The 21,727-nt window shown below is 37.2% G+C and overlaps 4 protein-coding genes across 6 annotated transcripts; 2 read left to right on the forward strand and 2 right to left on the reverse strand.

Moving 5' to 3' along the window:
- Positions 1-351: 351 nt before the first annotated feature.
- On the reverse strand, positions 352-3,004 carry LOC141616492 (uncharacterized). 2 transcript variants are annotated; one of them, XR_012530843.1, is made up of 3 exons: positions 1,399-3,004; positions 1,125-1,304; positions 352-751 (listed from the first exon to the last, which is right to left on the reverse strand). XR_012530843.1 is itself a non-coding variant. In XM_074433859.1 (3 exons), the coding sequence occupies exons 1-3, from the start codon at positions 1,537-1,539 to the stop codon at positions 563-565; spliced, it is 510 nt and encodes a 169-aa protein (XP_074289960.1). In that variant the 5' UTR covers positions 1,540-3,004; the 3' UTR covers positions 362-562. The 2 variants fall into 2 exon arrangements, 1 of the variants encoding a protein (XP_074289960.1); XM_074433859.1 differs by having other exon boundaries at positions 362-751.
- A 3,022-nt stretch (positions 3,005-6,026) lies between these two features.
- On the forward strand, positions 6,027-10,511 carry LOC141616513 (uncharacterized). Of its 2 annotated transcripts, none has more exons than XM_074433861.1 (4): positions 6,027-6,152; positions 7,440-8,777; positions 8,865-9,044; positions 9,878-10,511. In XM_074433861.1, exons 2-4 carry the CDS (start codon positions 7,449-7,451, stop codon positions 10,085-10,087), a joined length of 1,719 nt encoding a protein of 572 aa, XP_074289962.1. In that variant the 5' UTR covers positions 6,027-6,152; positions 7,440-7,448; the 3' UTR covers positions 10,088-10,511. The 2 variants fall into 2 exon arrangements, with proteins under 2 accessions (XP_074289962.1, XP_074289961.1); XM_074433860.1 differs by having other exon boundaries at positions 7,444-8,777.
- Positions 10,138-16,909, forward strand: LOC141616539 (uncharacterized). Its single transcript, XM_074433862.1, has 4 exons — positions 10,138-10,157; positions 14,763-16,084; positions 16,185-16,352; positions 16,496-16,909. Exons 2-4 carry the CDS (start codon positions 15,047-15,049, stop codon positions 16,730-16,732), a joined length of 1,443 nt encoding a protein of 480 aa, XP_074289963.1. The 5' UTR covers positions 10,138-10,157; positions 14,763-15,046; the 3' UTR covers positions 16,733-16,909.
- Positions 16,910-17,580: 671 nt separating this feature from the next.
- Positions 17,581-21,276, reverse strand: LOC141616555 (uncharacterized). The gene is made up of 3 exons (XM_074433863.1): positions 21,052-21,276; positions 19,156-20,295; positions 17,581-18,589 (listed from the first exon to the last, which is right to left on the reverse strand). The coding sequence occupies exons 1-3, from the start codon at positions 21,187-21,189 to the stop codon at positions 17,756-17,758; spliced, it is 2,112 nt and encodes a 703-aa protein (XP_074289964.1). The 5' UTR covers positions 21,190-21,276; the 3' UTR covers positions 17,581-17,755.
- Positions 21,277-21,727: the final 451 nt, after the last annotated feature.

Below are 21,727 nucleotides of genomic sequence, written 5' to 3' on the forward strand. Positions count from 1 at the left end.
TTTTTTTTTTTTTTTTTTTTTGAATGAGTGAAGAGTTGTTACGTTGATATTGAAGAGTTGATATTGAAGAGTTTTTTTTCTTTTTTGGGGGTGAAGAGTTGATATGATATATGTAATAATCAAAACAATGAGCACTATATATAGACACTACGTTCAAACATTAATACACAAGATTTTTATACTACTACTACTAGGAGTAGGACACAATACAAAATATTGGTTGGACTAGGAATAGGAATACGAACCCAATATGAAGTTGGAATACATGTTGTGCTTTCGATGATGCATTTGCTTAGGCCCAATTGTTGTTATAATAGGATTAGGAATACAAATACAATATGAAGTTGGAAGATCTCTCACAAAGAAAAAAAAAAAAAAAAGTAAACAAATGATGTAGACGGAGTGAGTATATGTTACTCCCTCTCTTTAGAGCTAGGTTACATATTCAGAGTATGCATCAGGCATCAGCTAATCTTCACGTCTCCTACAGAATTTGCGTAGAAGATTAGCTTCAGATTTTTAAGAATAATCTGAAAGTTAATCGCAGTTGCTCCGTTTCCTATCAATTAAAACACCAATGAAACTTGAAACGAATATGTTCTGTGATGAGGGTATGACATTCCTCAGGAAAAGCCGCTAAGTTCTTCTTTGTAACTGGAACGTTCAACGGGCACTCAACATGGAAATCTTCTAATTGATGCATCCAACAGGGACGAATTAGTTGCTCTTTGCGCAAATTTTCACACAAGTACTGCAAAGTGGAAACACAAAAGCAGTAACCAAGTGGTGTTAGTCCAGTGGTAGCTGGGTTAAACCTTAAAGCTTGCAGAAATGCAGGAGTTGAGAGGTCCCAGGTTCGACAGGTTCGACTACCAGCTGGGGCGATGATCACTTGCCACTGCAGCCCCCGAAGGGGGTGGCTTACATGGTCCATGTGGTGGTGCGGGAATGCATGGGCCCGGGGGGCTCAACCCCCTCGTCATCAAAAAAAAAAAAAAAAACACAAAAGCAAATCAGCAATAATTCATTCACTTGGATTACGAATCACTTAAATGAATCGAGTTCAACTGAAGCTGAATAAACAGTTTTTACAAAGAACGCTTTAAGGGGATCGGATAAAATACCTTGACGACATAATATGTTGTACAACTCAGAGTCAAGGTGGTCGGACGAAGGATGAAGAGCAGGCCATCCATAAGAGCAGCTATGTTTTGCATGTTGTGATCATCAAGAACGAGAGTTAAATGAAGATTGTATTGCGGGGAAACTTCGATTGCTTCTACTTGCTCAGGATCAAATGTTGCCTAGCAAAACCAAGCGAAACGAACTCCATTAACTAGTCATAAAAGCAAGAAAATGAAAGAGCGTAGAGAAAAGACAGTACTCAGTACTACTCACCATTGGCGATGTAAAGGTCAGTTGAACACCGGTTGCCTTTCCCATTACGAGTATAAGGAATGCTCTCAACTTAACTAACCACAATGTATCACAAGCCTCGTAAATAGTAATATCACAGCGGCTCTCCTCAAGATTAGCCATTGGACTACAAAAAACACGACCAGGAATTGCAATGCCGCGATAGAGGAATTCCCTTAAGTTCGGACAATCAACATATAATTCCGACAATCAACATATAATTCCGACAGAAGTAAGGTCTTTAAACAGGTCAGGGTGGATCCCGGTACCCCATGCTAAGCTCAGCTTTTTAACACTAGCAAAAGCAGCAGGGCTGAAAAGAAGTGCAGTTTCAGGATAACATTTGAAGCATTCAAGATTAGTGTCTTGAATGTCAACAATAGCGGACTTGCTAGTCTGAAGTCCGATGGCAGCCGTTTTTAGCTTAGGAAACTTCGAGAGGGTAAGAAACTCAATCTCAACAGAGCAGTTATCAAGGACGAGAGTTTCAATACCTTGACAACGCGTTATCAGGTTCTCTAACACACGCTCATCCATAAAAACATGCGACAAGCACAACCATTGCAGGGAGATATATTTGTTGATGGGGTCACCTATTAATGTCTCACAACCAAAGTTGCACCCTCGAATATAAGCTGAACGTAAACCTTTTGAAGACAACACCGAGAGTGGAAACTCATATACTAAAGATGACCTATAGATGTCATCTTCCGACATGAAGTTTGTCGATTGCACAGTAATACACAAGTCTTCAACATTAATTTGTCTCACCAACTCCATCCATTTATCGACACGGTAGAAGTACATGGAATCATTAACGGCCATGGTCAATGTTAATTTTCGAATAGGTGAATTTAGTTGTATGGCACCAGACAACCGATAATCCACATGATCCATAAACATATCCCTTATTTGATTAATATCAGGCATTCCATCGCCTTCTTTAGCAGAAACCAGGGATTGCAATGCGAATAAGTTGTGATCGAAATAAAGAATGGGGTATAAGCTGCAAAAGCTTTTCCAGGTCTTTGATAAAATGGATGTTCGAGCAGAATCTTCTAATGGAAGACGAGATAATATGTTAACGATCATCGCCTCCGGTAATTGTGAAAACCGATCAAAATTCTTAACCCTAGAAATCTTTTTACTGTCAGGAGACACCATCCTCTCTCAAAAGTGACCACAATAAAAAGTGTGTCAATAAACGAAACCTCTGCACAATCGAACAGCCAGAATTTTAGGGTTACGCTGATAAGTTAGCTGGCTCAAAATTAAGGCATCAAATTAATGCTACATACTGTAATTAACAACCCAAAAACTGAAAGTAATCAAAATTGCAGAAACTGAAAAATTCAGAGGCCATAGAATCATAGATCATATAAAAGATGATAGCTTTAGTATCTAAGTTGATGAATTTCTACATTTTCTAAATTGGGTTATCTCTGGGTTTGTAGAATTTCAAGTGATTTTGATGGAAAGATTGAATTTTGCAGCATTAATTTGATTCTTAACTAATTACATGATGAAATTAAACATTATTTAAGCAGAAATTCTAACAAAAGCTGAAGATTAATTAGAGTATTGAGAAAGAAGGGGCTGTTGCAATTTTAGAAACAGTACCAATTGGAGGTGATGAAGGACCGAAGGAGTGAATAAGTAGCCCGTTCGGCTTCTCTAAAACGGGTTTGATTTAAGAGACGGGTAAAATGTCATCATTTGATAATAAAAGGTGATTATTTAATGAAAATAGGGATATTCTACGGTGTACCCTCATGGTTTTCAGTTTTTTACGTTGTACCCCTCCTTTTTTTATATTCTATGGTGTACCCCTAAACTCTATACATTAGTCTATAACATGACCTTATTTAATGTCTTTGCTAACTTAGTTTCTTAAATGACCTATTAAATCGTCTATTTATCATTCCAATTACTCGATAACCTACTCAATTACTTATTAGTTCGCTGAATTACTCATTAGCTCGCGATATAGTATATGAAACTAACTAAAAGTTCAAAAAATCTCCATTATCATCTCATGAATCATAACAGATGTTTTTAATAGTAGTTGGTGCTTATTAAAAGTGATTTGCGATATTTCTCATATAGAATGATGATACAACATTAATAAGTCAAGCTAAAGGTCAAAGTACGGTTGTTTGATAGTGATAAAGTTAATGGAGAGTTAAACGAGATTAAAAGTGATTTGCCATCATCTCTGGACCCTTAAACCTCCCTTCCTCTACCGCGAAGCTGAGCTCCATCATCTCTAACGGATCCTGGTCCCTTGACTCTCTTGACTTTGTCCTCCCTGATCACATTGCCCTTCATATCCTTTCCCTCCCCATTCCCTCCTCTCCTAGGCCGGACCTTCTCACCACCTCCCTTGCCCCCAAAGGTAAATTCTCTACTGCCGAAACCTATCTGTCCCTTTCTAGCCCTCTCATCCCCCCTACCCCTCCTCTTAGCTCTCTCCCCCCCCGACCTGTCTTGGCTTTGGGACCTCCATACCCAACCCAAGATTAAAGTTTTTATATGGCTTGTTTGGTGGAACAAGCTTCCCCACAAGGTTTCCCTCTTTGCTAGAAATATCCTTCCGAGCCCGTCTTGCTCCCTGTGTCACAGTCCCTCCATCCCTGAGACCTCCCTCCATGTCCTCCGCGACTGTAGCCTTGCCTTGGACACCTGGACTTCCCTTGATGTCCACCCTTCCTTCTTTTCATCGAACCTTCACCAGTGGATCTTCGAGAACCGCAATTCTCCTCTCCTAGCCGGAACACACTCTTCACCTTTTCTATCCGGCGCCTTTGGCTTAGGGCGCGCGACCGACTTTTTCTCCTCCTCCCTCTCGACCTCTCCCCCCTTTTTTCCTCCATTATCTCTCAATCCACTACCGGACCCTTGCCAATGCCCGCTCTCCTACCACCCCCGTACCAGCACCATCCCACTTGATGCCTTTAGCTATCCCGTTAGTGGGCCCTTCCGCCGCTTGGTTGGCTTAAAGCCAACGTTGACGCGGCTCTCTCTCCCTCTTCTTGTTTAGCCAGTTCGGGGTGTGTCATTAGAGATTGTCATGGGTCTTGGGTTCTTGGTTGGTCTACCCGGTTCCCTGGTACTTGCCCTTTCCTTAGTGAGGTCCGTGCTATCCGTGATGGGATTCTACGTTCTAGTGTCCTTGGGGACAATGTTCTGATTGCCTCTGATTGTCTTGATGCCGTTAGTGCCATCCTCCGTCCTATTGATCCGTGTGGTCCCTTTGCTAATATTATTCTTGAGTGTAGGGCCCTCTTGCAGGACTCTCCCCATTTGAAGCTGGTGTTTGAGAAGAGAACGGCCAACCGTGTGGCGGATGCTCTTGCTCATTACTCCGTCCATGATGGTAGCCCCGCACTAGGTTGTTTTGAGTGGGCATTTGCCCCTCCTTTTGTTGTTGATCTTTGTACTACAGACTTTGTTTTGGCCTGCGCGCCTCTCTCCCCCGACCCGCCCCCTTGATGTAACCTAACTCTTTTTTATTTATTTATCTATGTTCTTTCTTTCCAAAAAAAAAAACGAGATTATGATGGAGAAATAAGTAAGAAGTTTAGGGGTACAATGTAGAATTAAAAAAAGGAGGGGTACAACATAGAAAACCGAAAAACTTAGGGGTACACTGTAGAATATCCCATGAAAATATTACTCCCTCCTAGTCTGATTGTTGATTCCTCTTTCCTTTTCGATGTTAGTCGAGTGTTGGTTCCCCTTTCCTTTTCTGGTATGTTTTGTGTGGTCTAAATTCAATTTCATGTGGGGTAGGGTGTTTTGTGTGCTCCAAATTCATTTCCTTAATTTTGATGCCCAAAAGAAAGGAATCAACAATTAGACTAGGAGGGAGTATAATTTAAATTGACAATTGTAATAATAGATTGATGATAAATATTTTTTATCAGAGAACTTTTAGATTATCGTAAAATGATTTCACTGTTTCTGAGGCGTAATTTACTTAAACGTAAAGAATATGTTAAGTCGCATAATAAAATGAATGTTTAAAATATGTAATGACCAAAATCCTTTTAATTGATCTCTTAAATGATTTAAGATGGGAATGTAGACCAGACAAAACTAACCCGACCAAATAAATCTACTTGAACTCGAACTAAGGATCCGAATATGCCCCGAAACCCAAATTTATTCAACTCCCGAATGTTTATTATCAGAGACTGATTGCTATCCCCAAATAACTTGAAAACAACCAACCCGAAAATGACCCAAACTCGAATAAACCGACTCAACTTGGCCCAAATTTTTGCAAACCTGAACTACCCGAATCCTAATTGACCTGACTAGGACCCGACCAGATCGACCTATTTGTCATGTCTTAGTGAGTCTAGACTCTAGACCTTGCAAAACCGACACTCGAACGCAGGATCCAAGTGTAACTCAAATTCCGAGTTGTACGTCTTTAGTTCTTTACGAGTTCTTCGATTAGAAAAAAAATATTTCAAATGTTTCTTAGAATTCGTAATTGAGAATGATGATAAGTCAATGTCTTCTAACGGAATAAACTTTGACTATTGTGAACTTTTGAGTCAAGTTCCGGACCACAAACCGTTGAAGGGTACAAGTAACAAGTGTACATTTGTACAACTCCAAAAGTGTACAAGTGAAAAAATCCCAAATAAAATTCACCCAACTGTAAAAATAAAAATTCACCTAACACCTCCTCCCTCCTCCGATTGAGCAACATTTTCAACTTTCAGGTTTGTTCCTTCTTCTATCTGATCTCTCTAATTAATCTTCATTTTTTGTTATAATTTCTGCTTAAATCATGTTTAACTTGATCAGTAACTACTGAAGAATCAAATTAATGCTGCAAAATTCAATCTTTTCATCAAAATTAGTTGAAATTATGCAAACCAAAGATAACCCAATTTACCAAAATGTACAAATTCATCAACCTAGAAATTAAAGTTGTTGTCTTTTATATGATCTATGTGCTCTGAGATTTTGAGGTTCTGCAATTTTGATTGTTTTGAGTTCATGGGTTGTTTTTGTTTGTTGGGTGGAAAATTGAGTTGAAAGTTGAAACCCAATTATTAATTACTCAAACTCTTGTTTAAGACGGTCTTAAGGTAAGACGTACTCTCACCCGTTTTAGGTAATGTTAAAATGAAAGAGAGATTGTGAGAGGTTTTAACTTAGTTCGTCTTAAGTAAGGCTTATAGAGTAGAGTATTAATTATGCCAATGGTCTAGGAAACCTCTCCCATGATAGGTTCGGAATAGAACGGGACTAAAACCGTTAGACCCTATTCTTTTGGACTTAATTGTAGTTCAGCTACTTTAATTAAATTTATGTTCAACCCAACTCAATGTGAACTTAAGCTTTATAGTAATTCAGCTAATGTTCATTTCAGTTTGAAAGAGCATGGCCTTAGTCTTGTGTGAAACCGGGTTTTAGCATGAATTTGACTAATGTTGAGATGATCTCATCTAAGGTTTTGCCAAGTAAATTCACTCCGTCTTTCTAAACAAGTACTCGTATCTATTTTTTGGTGGCGAGGGAGCTAAGATGACAAATTGTATGTTAATGGTTTCAATCCCATGTCATGATTCATGAATACCGCACCTTAATGACTTTATTGACTAAACTAGGTTACATGTGCTCGATAACAATATAAGATTATATGTAGGCGATCAGAAGTTGGACATGAGTGGAGGATAAGAAACTCTACTGTACTTAAAAACTATGGAGTATTTACAAACACTTTCTTATTACTCCTGAAGTTAATCTTCGAATATGTTTTGACGCTTACTTGTTCTTACAATTTACGATGGACTGATATCATTTCGCTGAAAACTGGCAAAGACTTGTTTCGTCTTTGTCGCAACTGGCAAAGGTTTTGCCTTAATTTTGGGCCAGCTAACTTGTCAGCGTAACCCCAAAATTCTGGCTGTTTGATTTTTTCTGTTTTGAGATGTTAAAATAAGATTTTGCATAGGTTTTGTTTATTGACATTCTTTTTCCTGTGGCCACTTTGGATCAAGCTAGAGAGGATGGCGTCTCCTGACAGTAAAACGATTGACAATTTGGATCGGTTTTCCCAATTACCGGAGGCAATGATCGTTAACATATTATCTCGGCTTCCGGTAGAAGATTCTGCTCGAACATCCATCTTATCAAAGACCTGGAAAAGCTTTTGCAGCTTATACCCCATTTTTTATTTGGATCATAACTTATTCGCATTGCAATCCCTGGTTTCTGCTAAAGAAGGTGGTGGAGGGCCTGATATTAATCAAATAAGGGATATGTTTATGGATCATGTGGATTATCAATTGTCTCGTGCCATGCAACTAGATTCACCTATTCGAAAATTAGCATTGACTGTGGTCATTGGTGATTCCATGCAATTCTCTCGTGTCGATAAATGGCTGGAGTTGGTGAGACAAATTAATGTTAAACACTTGTGTATTACTGTGCAAACGGAGGACTTCATGTGGAAAGTTGGCATCTGTAGGTCATCTGTAGTATATGAGTTTCCACTCTCAGTATTGGCTTCAAAAGGTTTGCGTTCAGCTTATATTCGAGGGTGCAAGTTGAGTTGTAAGACATTTGTCGGTAACCCTATCAACAAATTTTTCTCTCTGCAGTGGTTGTACGTGTCACGTGTTTCTATGGACGAAGATGTGTTAGAGAACCTGATAAGGTGTTGTCAGGGAATTGAAACTCTAATCCTTGATATCTGCTATGTTGAGATTAAATTTCTTATTCTCTCGAAGTTTCCTAAGCTCAAAAATGTTGTCATCAAACTTCCGGCTGGGAAGCTCGATTATGTTGACATTGCAGACACTAACCTTGAATGCTTCAAATGTTATGCTACTGGAACTAAAGTTCTTGTGAGCCCGGTTGCTTGTGCTGGAATTAGAGAGCTGAGCTTAGCGTGGGGTACCACTATCCAGCCTGGCCTGTTTAAAGACCTTACCGCTATATTTCCACTTCTTGAAGAAGGAGAATTTTATCTGCGTGATACAGATACATTAAAAGCAGCTAATAATCGTCTGAGGAAGTTAACGTTTCATTGTTATTCCCCAGTTTGTATGAAGGAGGTACATATTGACTGTCCCAGTTTGACGTTGCTTCATTGTTTTGCTAATGATCTGTCAGAATTATATGTTGATTGTCCGAAACTGAGGGAATTCAGGTATTGGGGCACTGCAATTCCTGATCGTGTTTTCTGTAGTTCAATGGCTAATCTAGAGGAGAGCAGCTGTAGTATTTTTATGTACGAGGCTTGTGACACATTGTGGTTAGTTAAGTTGAGAGCATTCCTTATACTCGTAATGGGAAATGCGACCAATGTTGAACTGAGCTTTACATTGCCAATGGTGAGTACCCGGCTACCCGCTTTTATCTAGGCCTTTTCATTTTCTTGTTTTCACAAATAAATAATGGAGTTCGTTTGGTTTTGCTAGGCAACATTTGAACCTGAGCAAGTAGAAGCGATTGAAGTTTCCCCGCGATACAATATTCACTTAACTCTCGTTCTGGACGGCGACAACATGCAAGATATAGCTGCTCTTATGGATGGCCTGCTCTGGATCATTCGTCCAACCACCTTGACTGTCAATTGTGAAACGTATCATGTCGTTAAGGTATTTGCTTTGATCCTCTTGAGGCAATGTTCGTATTTACACATTAAAATTTATGATTAACTTCCGATAGTCATCTATCACATAGTGACCTAGTCGGGATTAGTTGTTAGGGATGAAAAAATTTCAGGAGGGGAGAATGAGTAATACGAGGAGGTAGACTCAAAACTCATGGAGTTTTTAACTAAAATTCTCAAAAGTTTCATTTCGATCCCCTGGCTCCCCTACTGCTACTTAGCTACAAACCTAAACCAGGGTTTGTTTATAGTTTTATACCTTGGTACATGTATCATGTATGTTTTACGCCGATTCTTTATTCAACTTTAGGGCTTGTTTTGCTTATATATACGGAGTTTAGGCTGTGTTTATCGCGGTACCAAGTTTGGTATGAGCAATAGTAAAATCCCATTCTCAACCAAAAAGTAGGAATAAAGTGGGGGGTTGCTGTAGCAAAATCTAAAGATAGGTCTTTGATTTCCCAGACGGTGCTTAAGACTTGTAAATACTCCGTAGTATTTTGTGTGGGTAAAAGCGGGTCCTATTTATTGTTGTTGAGATTTTTGATGGTCTGAGGGATAAAGTGGAAAAAATAGAAGAGTCTGAGTTGAGTCTTTAGATAAGACTCATTTTGAGTCTGTGGATACACAGTCTTAGGATAAGACAGTGAGTCTAAACCAGCTTCAACAATTCGGTCGAAGTAAATTTTCTTCAGGTTTTTTTTTTTTTTTTTTACTTCGTTAAAACAAATTATCTAGTTTCAATGAACTCGATTAATAATTCAAGCGATTTTTAGTCCAAGTGAATAAAGTCTTTCTCATTTGCTTTTGTGTTTACAGTACTTGTGTGAAAATTTGCTTAAGAAACGAGAGAACAGTTCTGATGAGCAACAAACTAATCCCTGTTGGATGCATCAATTAGAAGATTTCCATGTCGAGTGTCCGTTGGGGGTTTCAATTACAAAGAAGAATTTAGCCGCTTTTCCTGAGCAATGTCGAAACCTCATCGCAGAAAAAGTTCGTTTCAAGTTTCATTGGTGTTTCAATTGATTGGAAACGGAGTAAATGTGGTTTCTAAACAGTTGATGATGTTACCTTGCTCTAAACAGCTGATGCATATGTAAGTCAGGTCTATTAAGTATGGATTAATGCTTACTATCTATAGAATATCGAATCTTCCTTCTGTCTCAAATTCTTAATTATTTATTTACCTTTTATATTTTATTACTATAACAAATATTTTAATCATGGATTAATGCTTACTATCTATAGAATATCGAATCTTCCTTCTGTCTCAAATTCCTAATTATTTATTTACCTTTTATATTTTATTACTATAACAAATATTTTAATCAAAGGTAAACAAATGATTGAGAGGAGGGAGTATAACTATGGAGTAATTAATTTGTGTCAAATCAGTGAATACATTTTGTAAGTGGCTTGTATTCATGTTATTTTGGTTCATTTAACACTAGTATAGATCCCGCGCGAATGTGCGGTATTTTAGATAGAAACATTAAAGAAAATAATAATAAAATTAATATTTAACTCAATTTGAAATTTAATTGTAAATTTATTAATATTATTATTTTGTATTAATTGATGAAAAAGCAAAAGTTCGGTATAATCCAGATGAAAGCCCAATAGCAGATAGTATATAATAAAAACTCAATTACAGATATGATATAATAAAAGCCCAATTATAGCCAAATTCATTTAGGCGGGAAAATTTTGGAAAACTCTTATTCTTTTAGTATATGGGGGATTATACGTTGAAATTTTTGGGTTATGCACTTTCATGGACAAATTTCTCTTTTATGGACATAATTGACCAATTTACCCCTCCATTTCAACTCCCAAATTTCAATCTTATTCAAATCACCCTTTTGAATTCTAGCACCACCCCTACCACCGCCTGTGCTTGCTACCGACCACCACCCCTTACCCTCGCCTCCCTTGCTGACCGTCAACCGCCACCCTCCTTCAATTGCCTCCCTTGCCATCTATTTTGATATACATAATAAATGATTAAAGGTATCAGTGAATAAGAATCATTATTTGATTATAAGAACTAAAATTAATAATTGAGTAATTTGATGATCACAAATAGAATTCTTTAACATAAAGTTCGGATACTTTATTACAAACAGTGGTGGAGTTAGGGGGGGGCTAGCAAAGGCGGTCGACCCCCCGGCGGATGAAAATTTTGAAGTTTTTAGTTAAATTTTTCGAAATTTTCTCGAGGGTGCCTTATGAAATTAGTTGTTCGCCCCCCCTAAAATTTTTCGCCCCCCTAAGTTCAAATTCTGGCTCTGTCACTGATTACAAAGCTCAGATTCTACGCCGTACAACATATACAACATGTTGTATTGTCCATGAACACCACAAATAGGATTATACATCCGGTTGTACCATAAGCATTGTACAACCAATGTATAAGAATCTGGGCTTATATGTATTCTTTATGAGGTAATTAAGGACTTATATGTATCCGAGCCTATGTTTGAAAATGGACACAGGTGATATTAAGGACTTATAAAACAAACAAAATTAATAAAACAAACAAAATTAGTGGAGATCCCGCATAAATGCGCGGTAAATATAGGCCTTTTAATTTTTAGTGCATTAGTTATAGATTTTAGATTTATATCTCATGAATTTTTATAAAAAATAACTAATATTAAAATAATCAAAAGAATTGAATAATTCCATGAATTGTGTTTTTTTATGAAAATATTTTAACTACATCAAATTATTTTAAAAAAATTCTTTTTTCGTCACGAAATTAATAATAGGAATACAGTTGTTATGTATAGATTATTTTAAATGGAAAATTAGCTTAATAAATGAAAATCGAATTTATTTCCATATATAAGTTTGAGCACTTTGGAGAGAAAACTTTAGAGAAGTTGTATTCTCTTATAGTATATAGGAGGATTTATATTTTTGTGACTTTGCACCTCATTAATATTTATCAGTTTACTCCATTGTATTTTGATATGAAACAAAAACTTGAAATGGAAAACTAATAAAAAAAATTATTTAAAGTTGTGAATTTATTTAGTGAATGTTTTTTGTCACGAAGCTAAATAGTAAGAATGTGTCAAGTTATTCTCTACAATAATAATTATTACATTACTGAAAAATTTAGCAACTTATACTTTATATTTTAATATCAATTTTATTTTATTTTAATGAAAAATCATAATTATGAATTTATTTAAAAAATAAGAGTTTATTTATAAGAATATATTCATTGAAAAGATAATAATGTAATGAAAGAAAATTTTATTTATTACCTTATTTAGCTAGATGCTTTTTGGAGAGAAAACTAAGAAAATTTTTATTCTCTTGATAGTAGGGGATAATTACAAGTCCGTAAATGACCGGACTTAAAATAACCCGATACCTACAAACAATAATAACCCGACGCTAATGTTTGTTAGACGTACTTTGTTGGATATGCACATCGTGATCGTGTTTACTCTGAACCGACGGTTAATTTTTTGTTTCCCCCATTTCTCATATATACTTTGCTACTCTAATTCAATCCCTAAAATGCGACCTATAATTTGATTCGTGACGGGATTACTCATTATTGTCGACGGTGTAATACTTGATTTAGACAAAAAAAATCAACTTTCAGGTTTGTCTACTGTCTCTTCTCTCTTACTATTCTAGATTATTTTATGTCAATTTTTTGTTACGGTATTATTCTTGTGTAAGTAATGATTTATTAAATATTTAATTAACGAAGAATTAAGAAAAATACAGCGAAATTCAATCTTTCCTACAATATTAATTCAATCAATCAGTTGAAATCATACAAATTGAATTGTGGATTCTTTCGTTTGAGGTGCTGTTTTTGTTTGTTGGATCGATACTTATAGTCTTCCATAATTTATAGGAAATAAACCGGACTAAAATAGTTAATCTTATGTAAGACGACGGTTTTAACATGAAATAGGACAATTGTGAAGTTGCGCTCATTTATAAGGCCGTTTTACACTAATGTACTGTAAATTGGCAATGCTAGGTTGACATTTTTTATGCTAATGGCTTTAATCCCTTTGTCATGCATACGTCATACCATGCGTTAATGACTTTACCGACTAAACTAGGTGACATAAGCTTCATAAGTTACGAGTACTATATTGATGAATCCGAAGTTGAACTAAATGTTACACATGATTACGCTTTAAGTCCTAAAGTTTGATATATTACAACAACATCAGAGCCTTAATCCCAAAATGATTTGGGGTCGGCTGACATGAATCATCCTTTCGAACCGTCCATGGGTGCACGCACGCCTCAAAATGCGAATAAAAAAGGGAAGATAAAAAACAAAAGGGAGAACGGAAATGTAATGGAAAGTCAAGGTGAACTTAGGGGTTTTAAAATCGAATTCCGTCTTTCTTTTATAAAAACTTAAAATTTAAATCGAGAGAAAAGATTAAAACGATTTTTAAAAACCGAAATAGAGTTAAGGATCCGGAATGAACCAGGTAAAATCTATAAGAAAGTGGTTGTTGAAAAAGTGTGTAATAAAGGGGAGAAAAATAAATAAATTAATTTCTTTAAATTAAATAAATAAATAAAAGCACTAAATCTGTCAAAAAAACATCAAATACTAAAAATCCACATGTATCATTTCCCTCCATTGTGCCCTCTCCGTGACCATACTCTCCTCAAGCCCCAGAACTCTCATATCATGCTCTATCACTCTCAACCATGTCTGTCTCGGTCTTCCTCTGCCTCTAAGGACCTTTTCTGTTCTCCAAGTCTCCACCTCCTAATCAAAAGTGCGTCCATAGGTCTCCTTCTCACATGGCCAAACCATCTTAGTCGGTTTTCCATCATCTTGTCCTCTATTGGCGCCACTTTAACCTTTTCCCTAATCACCTCATTCCTTAACCGATCTTTCCTTGTATGTCCGCACATCCACCTCAACATGCGCATCTCCGCCACACTCATCTTTTGAATGTGACAATGTTTCACGCCCAACACTCGGAGTCGTAAAGTAGCAGGGCGAGCCTAATTGCCGTGCGATAAAATTTTCCCTTTAATCTTTGGGGCATATCTTTATCGCATAGAAACCCTGAAGCACTCTTCCATTTCAACCATCCCGCTTTAATAAAGTTTGATATATTAATCCGAAAAAATCACACCAGTATGCTCTTTTCAGAGACTAATACGAGTGTTGCAGGAATTTCATTCGCTATTAGGGCATACACAATAGAGGTTTGTCAACAAAGGTTTGTGTACTTTTTATAGGTTTGTTGACAAACCTCTCTATTGTTGGGAATGAGGGTTGGGGTTCATAGATGAGAATGATTTTGTTGGGAATGAGGGTTGGGTTTCATAGATGAGAATGGTTACATATTTGTATACAGGTTTGTGGGATGACATGGCAAGTGGTGGTCCCTAAAATGTACCCAAACATATTAGAGAAAAAAATGGATAATTTGAAGTGGGTCTATAACATGAACCTTGAAAATGCTTGTCTATTGTTATGTATGAGTTTGTTATTGGAGAGGTTTGTTAATTTGGTGATGTGTCATATGACAAACCTCTTTAGAGGTTTATCTATTATGGATGCCTTTAGGCGTTGGCCTGAATTTTGTAAATTTAAGTCCATTTACAAAGTTCTTTACTTTTTTTTTTCTAATTCCGTCATCATATTGCCCTGCATTTCTGGTAGTTAGTGTTGTTTCCTCTTTTGCAGTAAAGTGTACACTTCTTGTGAAAATGGAGAGGATGACATCTTGTGAAAGTAAAAAGAATTCAAGAATTGAGACCTTGGATCGTATTTCACAATTGCCCGAGCCTCTCATCCTTGACATACTATCTCGTCTTCCATTAGAAGATTCTGCTCGAGCGTCCGTCTTATCCAAGACCTAGAATAGGTTTTGCAGCTTATACCCCATCCTTCATTTTGATCATAACTTATTTGCATTACGTGTTTCAAGTAATATAGGCTGTGAACCGCCTTTCGATGAAATAAGGGATATGTTCTTTGATCATATGGATTACAACTTGAATAGACTTACCCAATTTGATTCACCTATTCGAAAATTATCATTGACCATGGTGCTTGATGACGAGGAGTACTACTCCCGTGTTGATAAATGGCTCGAGTTCATTAAAAAAATGAATGTGGAAGACTTGTGTATCTTTGTAGAAATTGTTGGTAATTGGTCGGCAATGCTTGGTGCAGTTGGAAATGCGTTATATGAGTTCCCGGTTTCATTGTTGGCTTCAAAAAGCTTGCGTTCTGTTTATCTTCAAGGGTGTATGCTGGGCCATGAGACATTTGCTGGCGAAGTCTCGTTTTCGTCTCTACAATGGTTGTGCTTGTCAAATGTTTACATAGGTGAAAATGTGATGGAGAGCCTGGCTAGGTGTTGTCAGGGGGTTGAAATACTAGCCTTTGATTGCTGCAGTATGATGTTAGAGACCTTAGAACTCTCAAAGTTTCCTAAGCTCAAGAAAACTCTCATCGAACTTGAGGATGGCTTCATCGATTATGTTGACATTGTCGGCACAAATCTTGAATGCTTCAAATGTATTGCTGATTCTGAATGTGGTATCCTCCCTGATGCGTGTGCTGGCATTAGAGACTTCACTTTGGTGCGTTGCACTGTTAACCACCCCAATCTTTTTAAAGATCTTACGGCTACATTTCCACTTATTGAAGAAATAGAAGTCTTCGATATACGTGATACTGATACGTTGAAAGCTGCTAGTAATATTCTGAGGAAGTTGAAGTTTGTAAGTAATGATCCTAATTTAACATTGCTTGATTTTTCGAGTGATGGTGTGACGAATCTGTATGTTAATTGTCCAAAATTGAGGGTGTTCCGTTATGACGGGAATACAGTTCCCGAGCAGCTTTTCTTCAGGTCAGCAGCTGTTCTAGAGGAGAGCAGCTGTAGTATTTCTTTCTATGACGCTTATGACATTTCGTGGTTCATTAAATTGAGGGCATTTCTCGAACTCATAATGGCAAGTCGAACCAATCTTTCACTACGATTTTCTTTGCCAATGGTAAGATTTTGCCGTTCTCTACTTACTAGGTCGTTCATTTCTTGTGCATTTATACACCGTTTTTGAGTTCTAACGTCTATGTTTCATTTGGTTTTGTAAGGAAACATTTAAACCCGAGGAACTAACATCAGTTCAAGCTTCTCCGATGCACAATGTCAACTTAACCCTCAGCTTTAGACATGACGACATGCAACACGTGGATGCCGTGCTCTGGATCATTCGTCCGATCACCTTGACTGTTAATTACAGAGACTATAATCTTGCTAAGGTATTTTCTTATGGCTAATTAGAGAAAAATAATAAGTTGAATCTTGTTGGTCCGATATAATAAGACCGTGTTTGGTCCAAATTACTGAGTTCGCGCCAGTTTAACTTCACTAATTTCAACTTATTTCGGTTTGGTCTCTGCAGTACTTGTGTGAAAACTTGGTCAAGAAATCCCAAGACAAGATTGGTGGTGAGCAAAATCGTCAGCCATGTTGGTTGCATCAAGTAGAAGATTTTGAAGTTGAGTGCTCGTCGAATATTTCCAACATTAAGCAGAATTTGGCGTCTTTGCCGGAGCAGTGTCGAGCTATAGCAAATCGGAGAGACGGTCGAGCTAGTTTGAACCAAATTTGTTTTAAGTTTCACTGGTCTTATAATTAAGAAAAAGACTACTTAGCTGAAATTATTGTTAGGGAAAAAATTTGACATTTTATGTTGAGGGTGCTCATGGAATTGGTGCTTACTAAAGTATCTACATAGGATTTTTAATACTCTCTTTATTTAGTTTATTTGTTTTATGTTTTTAATTCTTTTTAAGGGATATTTATTTTAAGCTATGGTGAAAAACTGATTGTTACGAATGGTGTAGCTTTTTAACGAGCAAGGATCCTCTCCATTTCCTCCTCTCCATTTCTTGTCCATTTCCTCTCACATCCATATATTATATTATTATTCCTCATTTATCTCATCAATTACTTGCACCATTAGATCGTTCTAAAATATGATCCGGACCGTTAAAAAGGAAATGGAAGGAAATGGAGAGAAGAAGAAATGGAGAGGATGTGTGTTGCTTTTTAACGTCTTTAATGAGAATTTGTGTTTTAGACTATAGCCATCTTAGGAATTGAACGCGTACAGATGTTTAAACCTTGGTCGTCATTAGTGTTAGCTACAGTCGTTCTTCGAAAGCCTGTAATTTTGTCATTTCTTTTTCTATCGAGACGTACGTGTTGCATAGAAAACAAAGGGAAGGTGTTCTAACACCCACAGATGACAACCAAAGGTAAACAAATGACCGGGATGGAGGGAGTATTTTTTTTCTACTTTTCCTCCCTTATTACTAATCCTCCACCCGTTGCCAAAATTTCCTTCCCGTCCAACAACAAATTATACCTCGGACACGACCCTGGATACGCTCCCAAAATTTCCTTCCCGTCCAACAACAAATTAAATCAACCCAAGAACTGCAACAACACAGAAACCACAAGACAACATTGCTGCCAATATTATCAACTAAAACCAATTTCTATCTGAAATGGTTCAAGTATCACATATAAGAAGAAACAGATTAGCAAAAGGTTTGTCAAATCTATGCAAGTGGGTTATTCTTTGATCCGTTTATTCTTAAAACAGATATATCCGTTTAAGACCTACTTAAAGAAAGATAATACTCCCGCATAAACCTTATGCACAAGTAAACTTGGTCGAAATTTGAACGCCATAACAATTTCCGAGTATTTCCTCATGCATCGGTCTGGACATATTGACGTTGAACACTTTCTTTCCAAACACAATGTCTTTTTTGTTTCCAGGGGACAACACTTCCATGTTTACCTCAACAACAAGACCTACGCCTTCCGGAACTGCGATCACTGACTTGGACAATGGAACAATCATATCACTGTCTACTTCTACAAACTCCGGCTGTGGCTTATAAAAAAGCCGACTTCTGCAATATTTCTTCTCATACGCCGTGGTGTAGGTGTGATTATTGTAACTAGCAACAACAAATCCACACAATCTAACAGGAAGAGATGATAACAAATGGTTCTGCTGGTTCGAGAATAATGTGATTTCCACTTTCGCTTGGCATGCACTCTCGAAGATAATGTAATGCAACAGAGCATAACCATGTGCTCCCTGAATATATGAGCAGAGTCTTTTATCCAATGGAACACAAGGGGGATTATGCATGAGTAACACGTACTCGAAACAGATTGTACCGTCACTGATGCACAATTCCTTGCCATTCAATGGGTCTGCGAAACAGAACTTTATAGAACAATAATAATCAGTATCAATCACACTATGCTTTTCTATTGGAATAAAACCCTTATCCACTGAGAAATACACTGGATTATCAAGGCGCCGTTCAAATATAGTCCAATCAGGATGAAAACTATCGAAAATTCTTATACTCCCACAGACGGCCGGAACCTCATGATTAGTCCCACCAACATATACAGATAACAACTCCGTCAATACAGCTCCGTCAAATCGCTCATCGTCCACAACTTCCTGGACAAAACAGAGATAATACATGAAACTCATTAAATTTAACATTTTAAGTTCAAGTTGCTGTGAGACATAGCTCCGTCTTGACGAAGACAAGCTATGCAAAATTGAACATGACAAATTATGGAGAAACAAAGGCTATGTTTGTTTGTTAAAGCTAACTGAAAAGGTAGCTGAAACCTGAAAAGTTAACTGAAACCTGAAAAGGTAATTCATAAGGTAGCTGAAAATTAGAAGCTGATAAGGTAACTGATTATATAAAAATGGGTTTGACAAACTAGTTGAAAAGGTAGCTGATTTTGGTAAAATGACGTAAAAGTATATAATAATTATTTAATATTATAAATTAAAGGGATAAAAGATGAAAAATATCTCATTTCAGTTACCTTATTTTTTCAGGTACCTTATTTGCTCAAATAAGCTACTTACCAAACACTTGCAAAAAAGTTTAGATAGCTGGAATTTTAGTCAAATAAGCTACTTTGGTCAAATAAGCTACCTGAAGTTTCTTACCAAACGGAGCCAAAATGTATATACGGAGTATAATATATGAAACTCATTAAATTTACCAGGTTCTTTTTTCGATCATCAATTTCAAGATGAGGATCTTCTGCCTGTTCAGCAAATTCACCAACTTCTGCAATATATTCTGAACGACGAGGAGTACTGAACAGGACTGTCACTGCGATAGTACCAAATTCACCGTCAATTACTTTTTGGTGTGGGCCATCAAATGGGATTTCTAAAGAGCCAGCGGCTAATCGGCCATGGGAATCAGAGATATCAGCATCGATGACAAGGGAGGAATATGCGGGCATTGCCACCACATAATTAGATAGCTTCATAGTCTCCCCAACCCTAACCCGTTTAGGGTGATCAAACGTTTTGCTGAAAAGCGTACACTTCATATGCCTCACTTCGTCATCATTGTTGCAATATTTCCTAGCATTGCCATATCCCAACGCAATGTTTCCATAGACATCAGCAACAGCGCTACTTGGATCCCGTTTACTAAATATTGCAACCCTTACAACAGCACGAACTGCATACAAGAATTTCGCATAGTATATGACAGCAAAACAACCCTCACCGTGAACTATATCTTTAATGAGCTTGTTTGAAGAATCTTCAAAGTCGTCTTGATTAAAGGAATGCAAATTACGTTTCTCTTTAATGACCAGCACGGTGTTACGAGACTTAACGTTGAGATCCAAATCAATGGTGGTGTTTGTGGTCGGACTATATGTAAGAAAGTTATTGAGTCCCCCCTTTAGAGATAAAATACCTCCATTGGGAATGACCTCGGAATTGGCGTGTGGTCGCTTATAGAGATTATTTAAAGTAAGACCTTGAGCATTTGTTGTACAAATCGTACCATAAATGTCACATGGTTTATCATCATCAGAGTCCGTATGGAGTGAGACCGAAAATACTTGAGCTAACGGAGCAACTAGGCCTTTATAATGGTCTACATCCGTCAATGGCCGTTTCAAAATTTCTTCTAAAGACCATTTTACATGAAATCGAGAATATTTTTTCCCATACGAATATGAAGATTCCCCATCTGAAGACGAAGATTCCTCGTCTGAAGCCGAAAATTCCTCGTCCGAAGATGAAGATTCCTCGTCCGAAGAAAGAGATTCGTTGTCCGAAGACGGTAGCTGGTCTAGCGTGTCAAGAGGATGTTTGACAAAGGTCGGTTGTTCAACCTGCATTTTGAAAATGAAAACACATGTATAAACAAACAGAGCGTCTTGTTTCAGACGGCTGTTTCTCGTTTGAAATAAGACGAGCAACATATTGTCATTTTATAATAAAATGTTGTTTTCTGATAACATGTTGCCATTATTTTTTACAATCATTTTCAGGGTAAAAAGTGACGACTTTAGTGATAACATTTTGGGATTAAATAGTGACATTCTCTTAAAAAATGGCAACATTTTGTGGGTCTTATTTTAGACGGGAAAACAGCTGGTCTGAAAAAAAGAATTCGCAATTCGCATCCTAGGTGAGCGAATTAGGTAACCCTGGTCCCGGTCATTTGTTGTTCTTTTCTATTTTAGGGTGTTTCGGTCAATTGTTGTCCTCTCTATTTTAAGAATGAACTTGATGAACAATTTGATCATTCTCACTCAATTTGTTCCACTCGTCACTTACTAACTGGCTCATTTCCTCTTTCCTTGGTATTTGTTCCAAATTCAAAGAACAACAATTGACCGGGATGGAGGGAGTACATACATATATCCATAAAGTAATTTTGGTGAGTAACAAATCATATGCACGCATGCTAACTACTAATCGTAAATTCTGGTTCCGACACTCTATGCACCTATGATATTACTACAGTCACTCACTTGTCGACTTTATTTAAATTACTAATTAAAATTAAACAAATGATTGGGACGGACGGAAGGGAGTGGGTACTTAAAAATAAATAGAAAAGGTAGAGAGAGATATGAACAAACCTGAGAAATAAAATTAGAGGGGTTTGAATTTGAAATTGAATTGGTAGCATCAAAGGAACAAGTGCAGTAGAACAAACCTCCTATTTGTCGGCGCCGTAGGTTTCTTGACAATATTGCTCCAACTCTCATCATCATCATCCTAAATATATGACGCCAGCAGATTTCAAGGTTACGGCTTTTATACCATATAAAAGAGTAATTTATCGATTACACCCACGCTTAATCCACTTTTTTACATTTACTCCCACGTCAATTTTTTTTATTAAATTACACCCAAATTAATTGCTCCGTTTACAAATTGCATCCAATGTCGGATTCAGGCCTAATTTCCGTCAAATTTGAAAATCTTTTGGTTAAAACATTTATTTTAGGACGATTTTGCCCTTATTATTATTATTATTATTATTATTATTATTATTATTATCACCCAAACTCATCATCTTCTACATCTTCTCATCCCCAAACTCTGTCCCTCCCCCCAAATCAGCCTTACCACCACTCCTGCCTCACTGCCGTGAGAGTCTCACCGTATGAATGCCCACTCACCTTGACCCCAACAAACCCCTTCATCTCTTCGTCCCAGATCTGGTGTCCTCATCATCTCATAACAAAGGGCTTGCAATAACCGGTTTTTTAATTGGAATGTGGATAATAAAGATGTCGTAAGAGAGTCGTT

The sequence above is a fragment of the Silene latifolia genome, chromosome 1, assembly GCF_048544455.1.
Source record: "Silene latifolia isolate original U9 population chromosome 1, ASM4854445v1, whole genome shotgun sequence".
Lineage (NCBI taxonomy): Eukaryota > Viridiplantae > Streptophyta > Magnoliopsida > Caryophyllales > Caryophyllaceae > Silene > Silene latifolia.

Coding starts and splice junctions, on each gene's coding strand:
- LOC141616555 (XM_074433863.1), bottom strand. CDS start 21,189: ATGATGATGATGAGAGTTGGAGCAATATTGTCAAGAAACCTACGGCGC. Junction 20,296..21,051: donor CCTCTAATTTTATTTCTCAG/GTTTGTTCATAT, acceptor TTCAAAATGCAG/GTTGAACAACCGACCTTTGT. Junction 18,590..19,155: donor ATGATCGAAAAAAGAACCTG/GTAAATTTAATG, acceptor TGTTTTGTCCAG/GAAGTTGTGGACGATGAGCG.
- LOC141616539 (XM_074433862.1), top strand. CDS start 15,047: ATGTTCTTTGATCATATGGATTACAACTTGAATAGACTTACCCAATTT. Junction 16,085..16,184: donor TACGATTTTCTTTGCCAATG/GTAAGATTTTGC, acceptor TGGTTTTGTAAG/GAAACATTTAAACCCGAGGA. Junction 16,353..16,495: donor GAGACTATAATCTTGCTAAG/GTATTTTCTTAT, acceptor TGGTCTCTGCAG/TACTTGTGTGAAAACTTGGT.
- LOC141616513 (XM_074433861.1), top strand. CDS start 7,449: ATGGCGTCTCCTGACAGTAAAACGATTGACAATTTGGATCGGTTTTCC. Junction 8,778..8,864: donor TGAGCTTTACATTGCCAATG/GTGAGTACCCGG, acceptor TGGTTTTGCTAG/GCAACATTTGAACCTGAGCA. Junction 9,045..9,877: donor AAACGTATCATGTCGTTAAG/GTATTTGCTTTG, acceptor TTGTGTTTACAG/TACTTGTGTGAAAATTTGCT.
- LOC141616492 (XM_074433859.1), bottom strand. CDS start 1,539: ATGGCTAATCTTGAGGAGAGCCGCTGTGATATTACTATTTACGAGGCT. Junction 1,305..1,398: donor TGACCTTTACATCGCCAATG/GTGAGTAGTACT, acceptor TGGTTTTGCTAG/GCAACATTTGATCCTGAGCA. Junction 752..1,124: donor CAACATATTATGTCGTCAAG/GTATTTTATCCG, acceptor TCCACTTTGCAG/TACTTGTGTGAAAATTTGCG.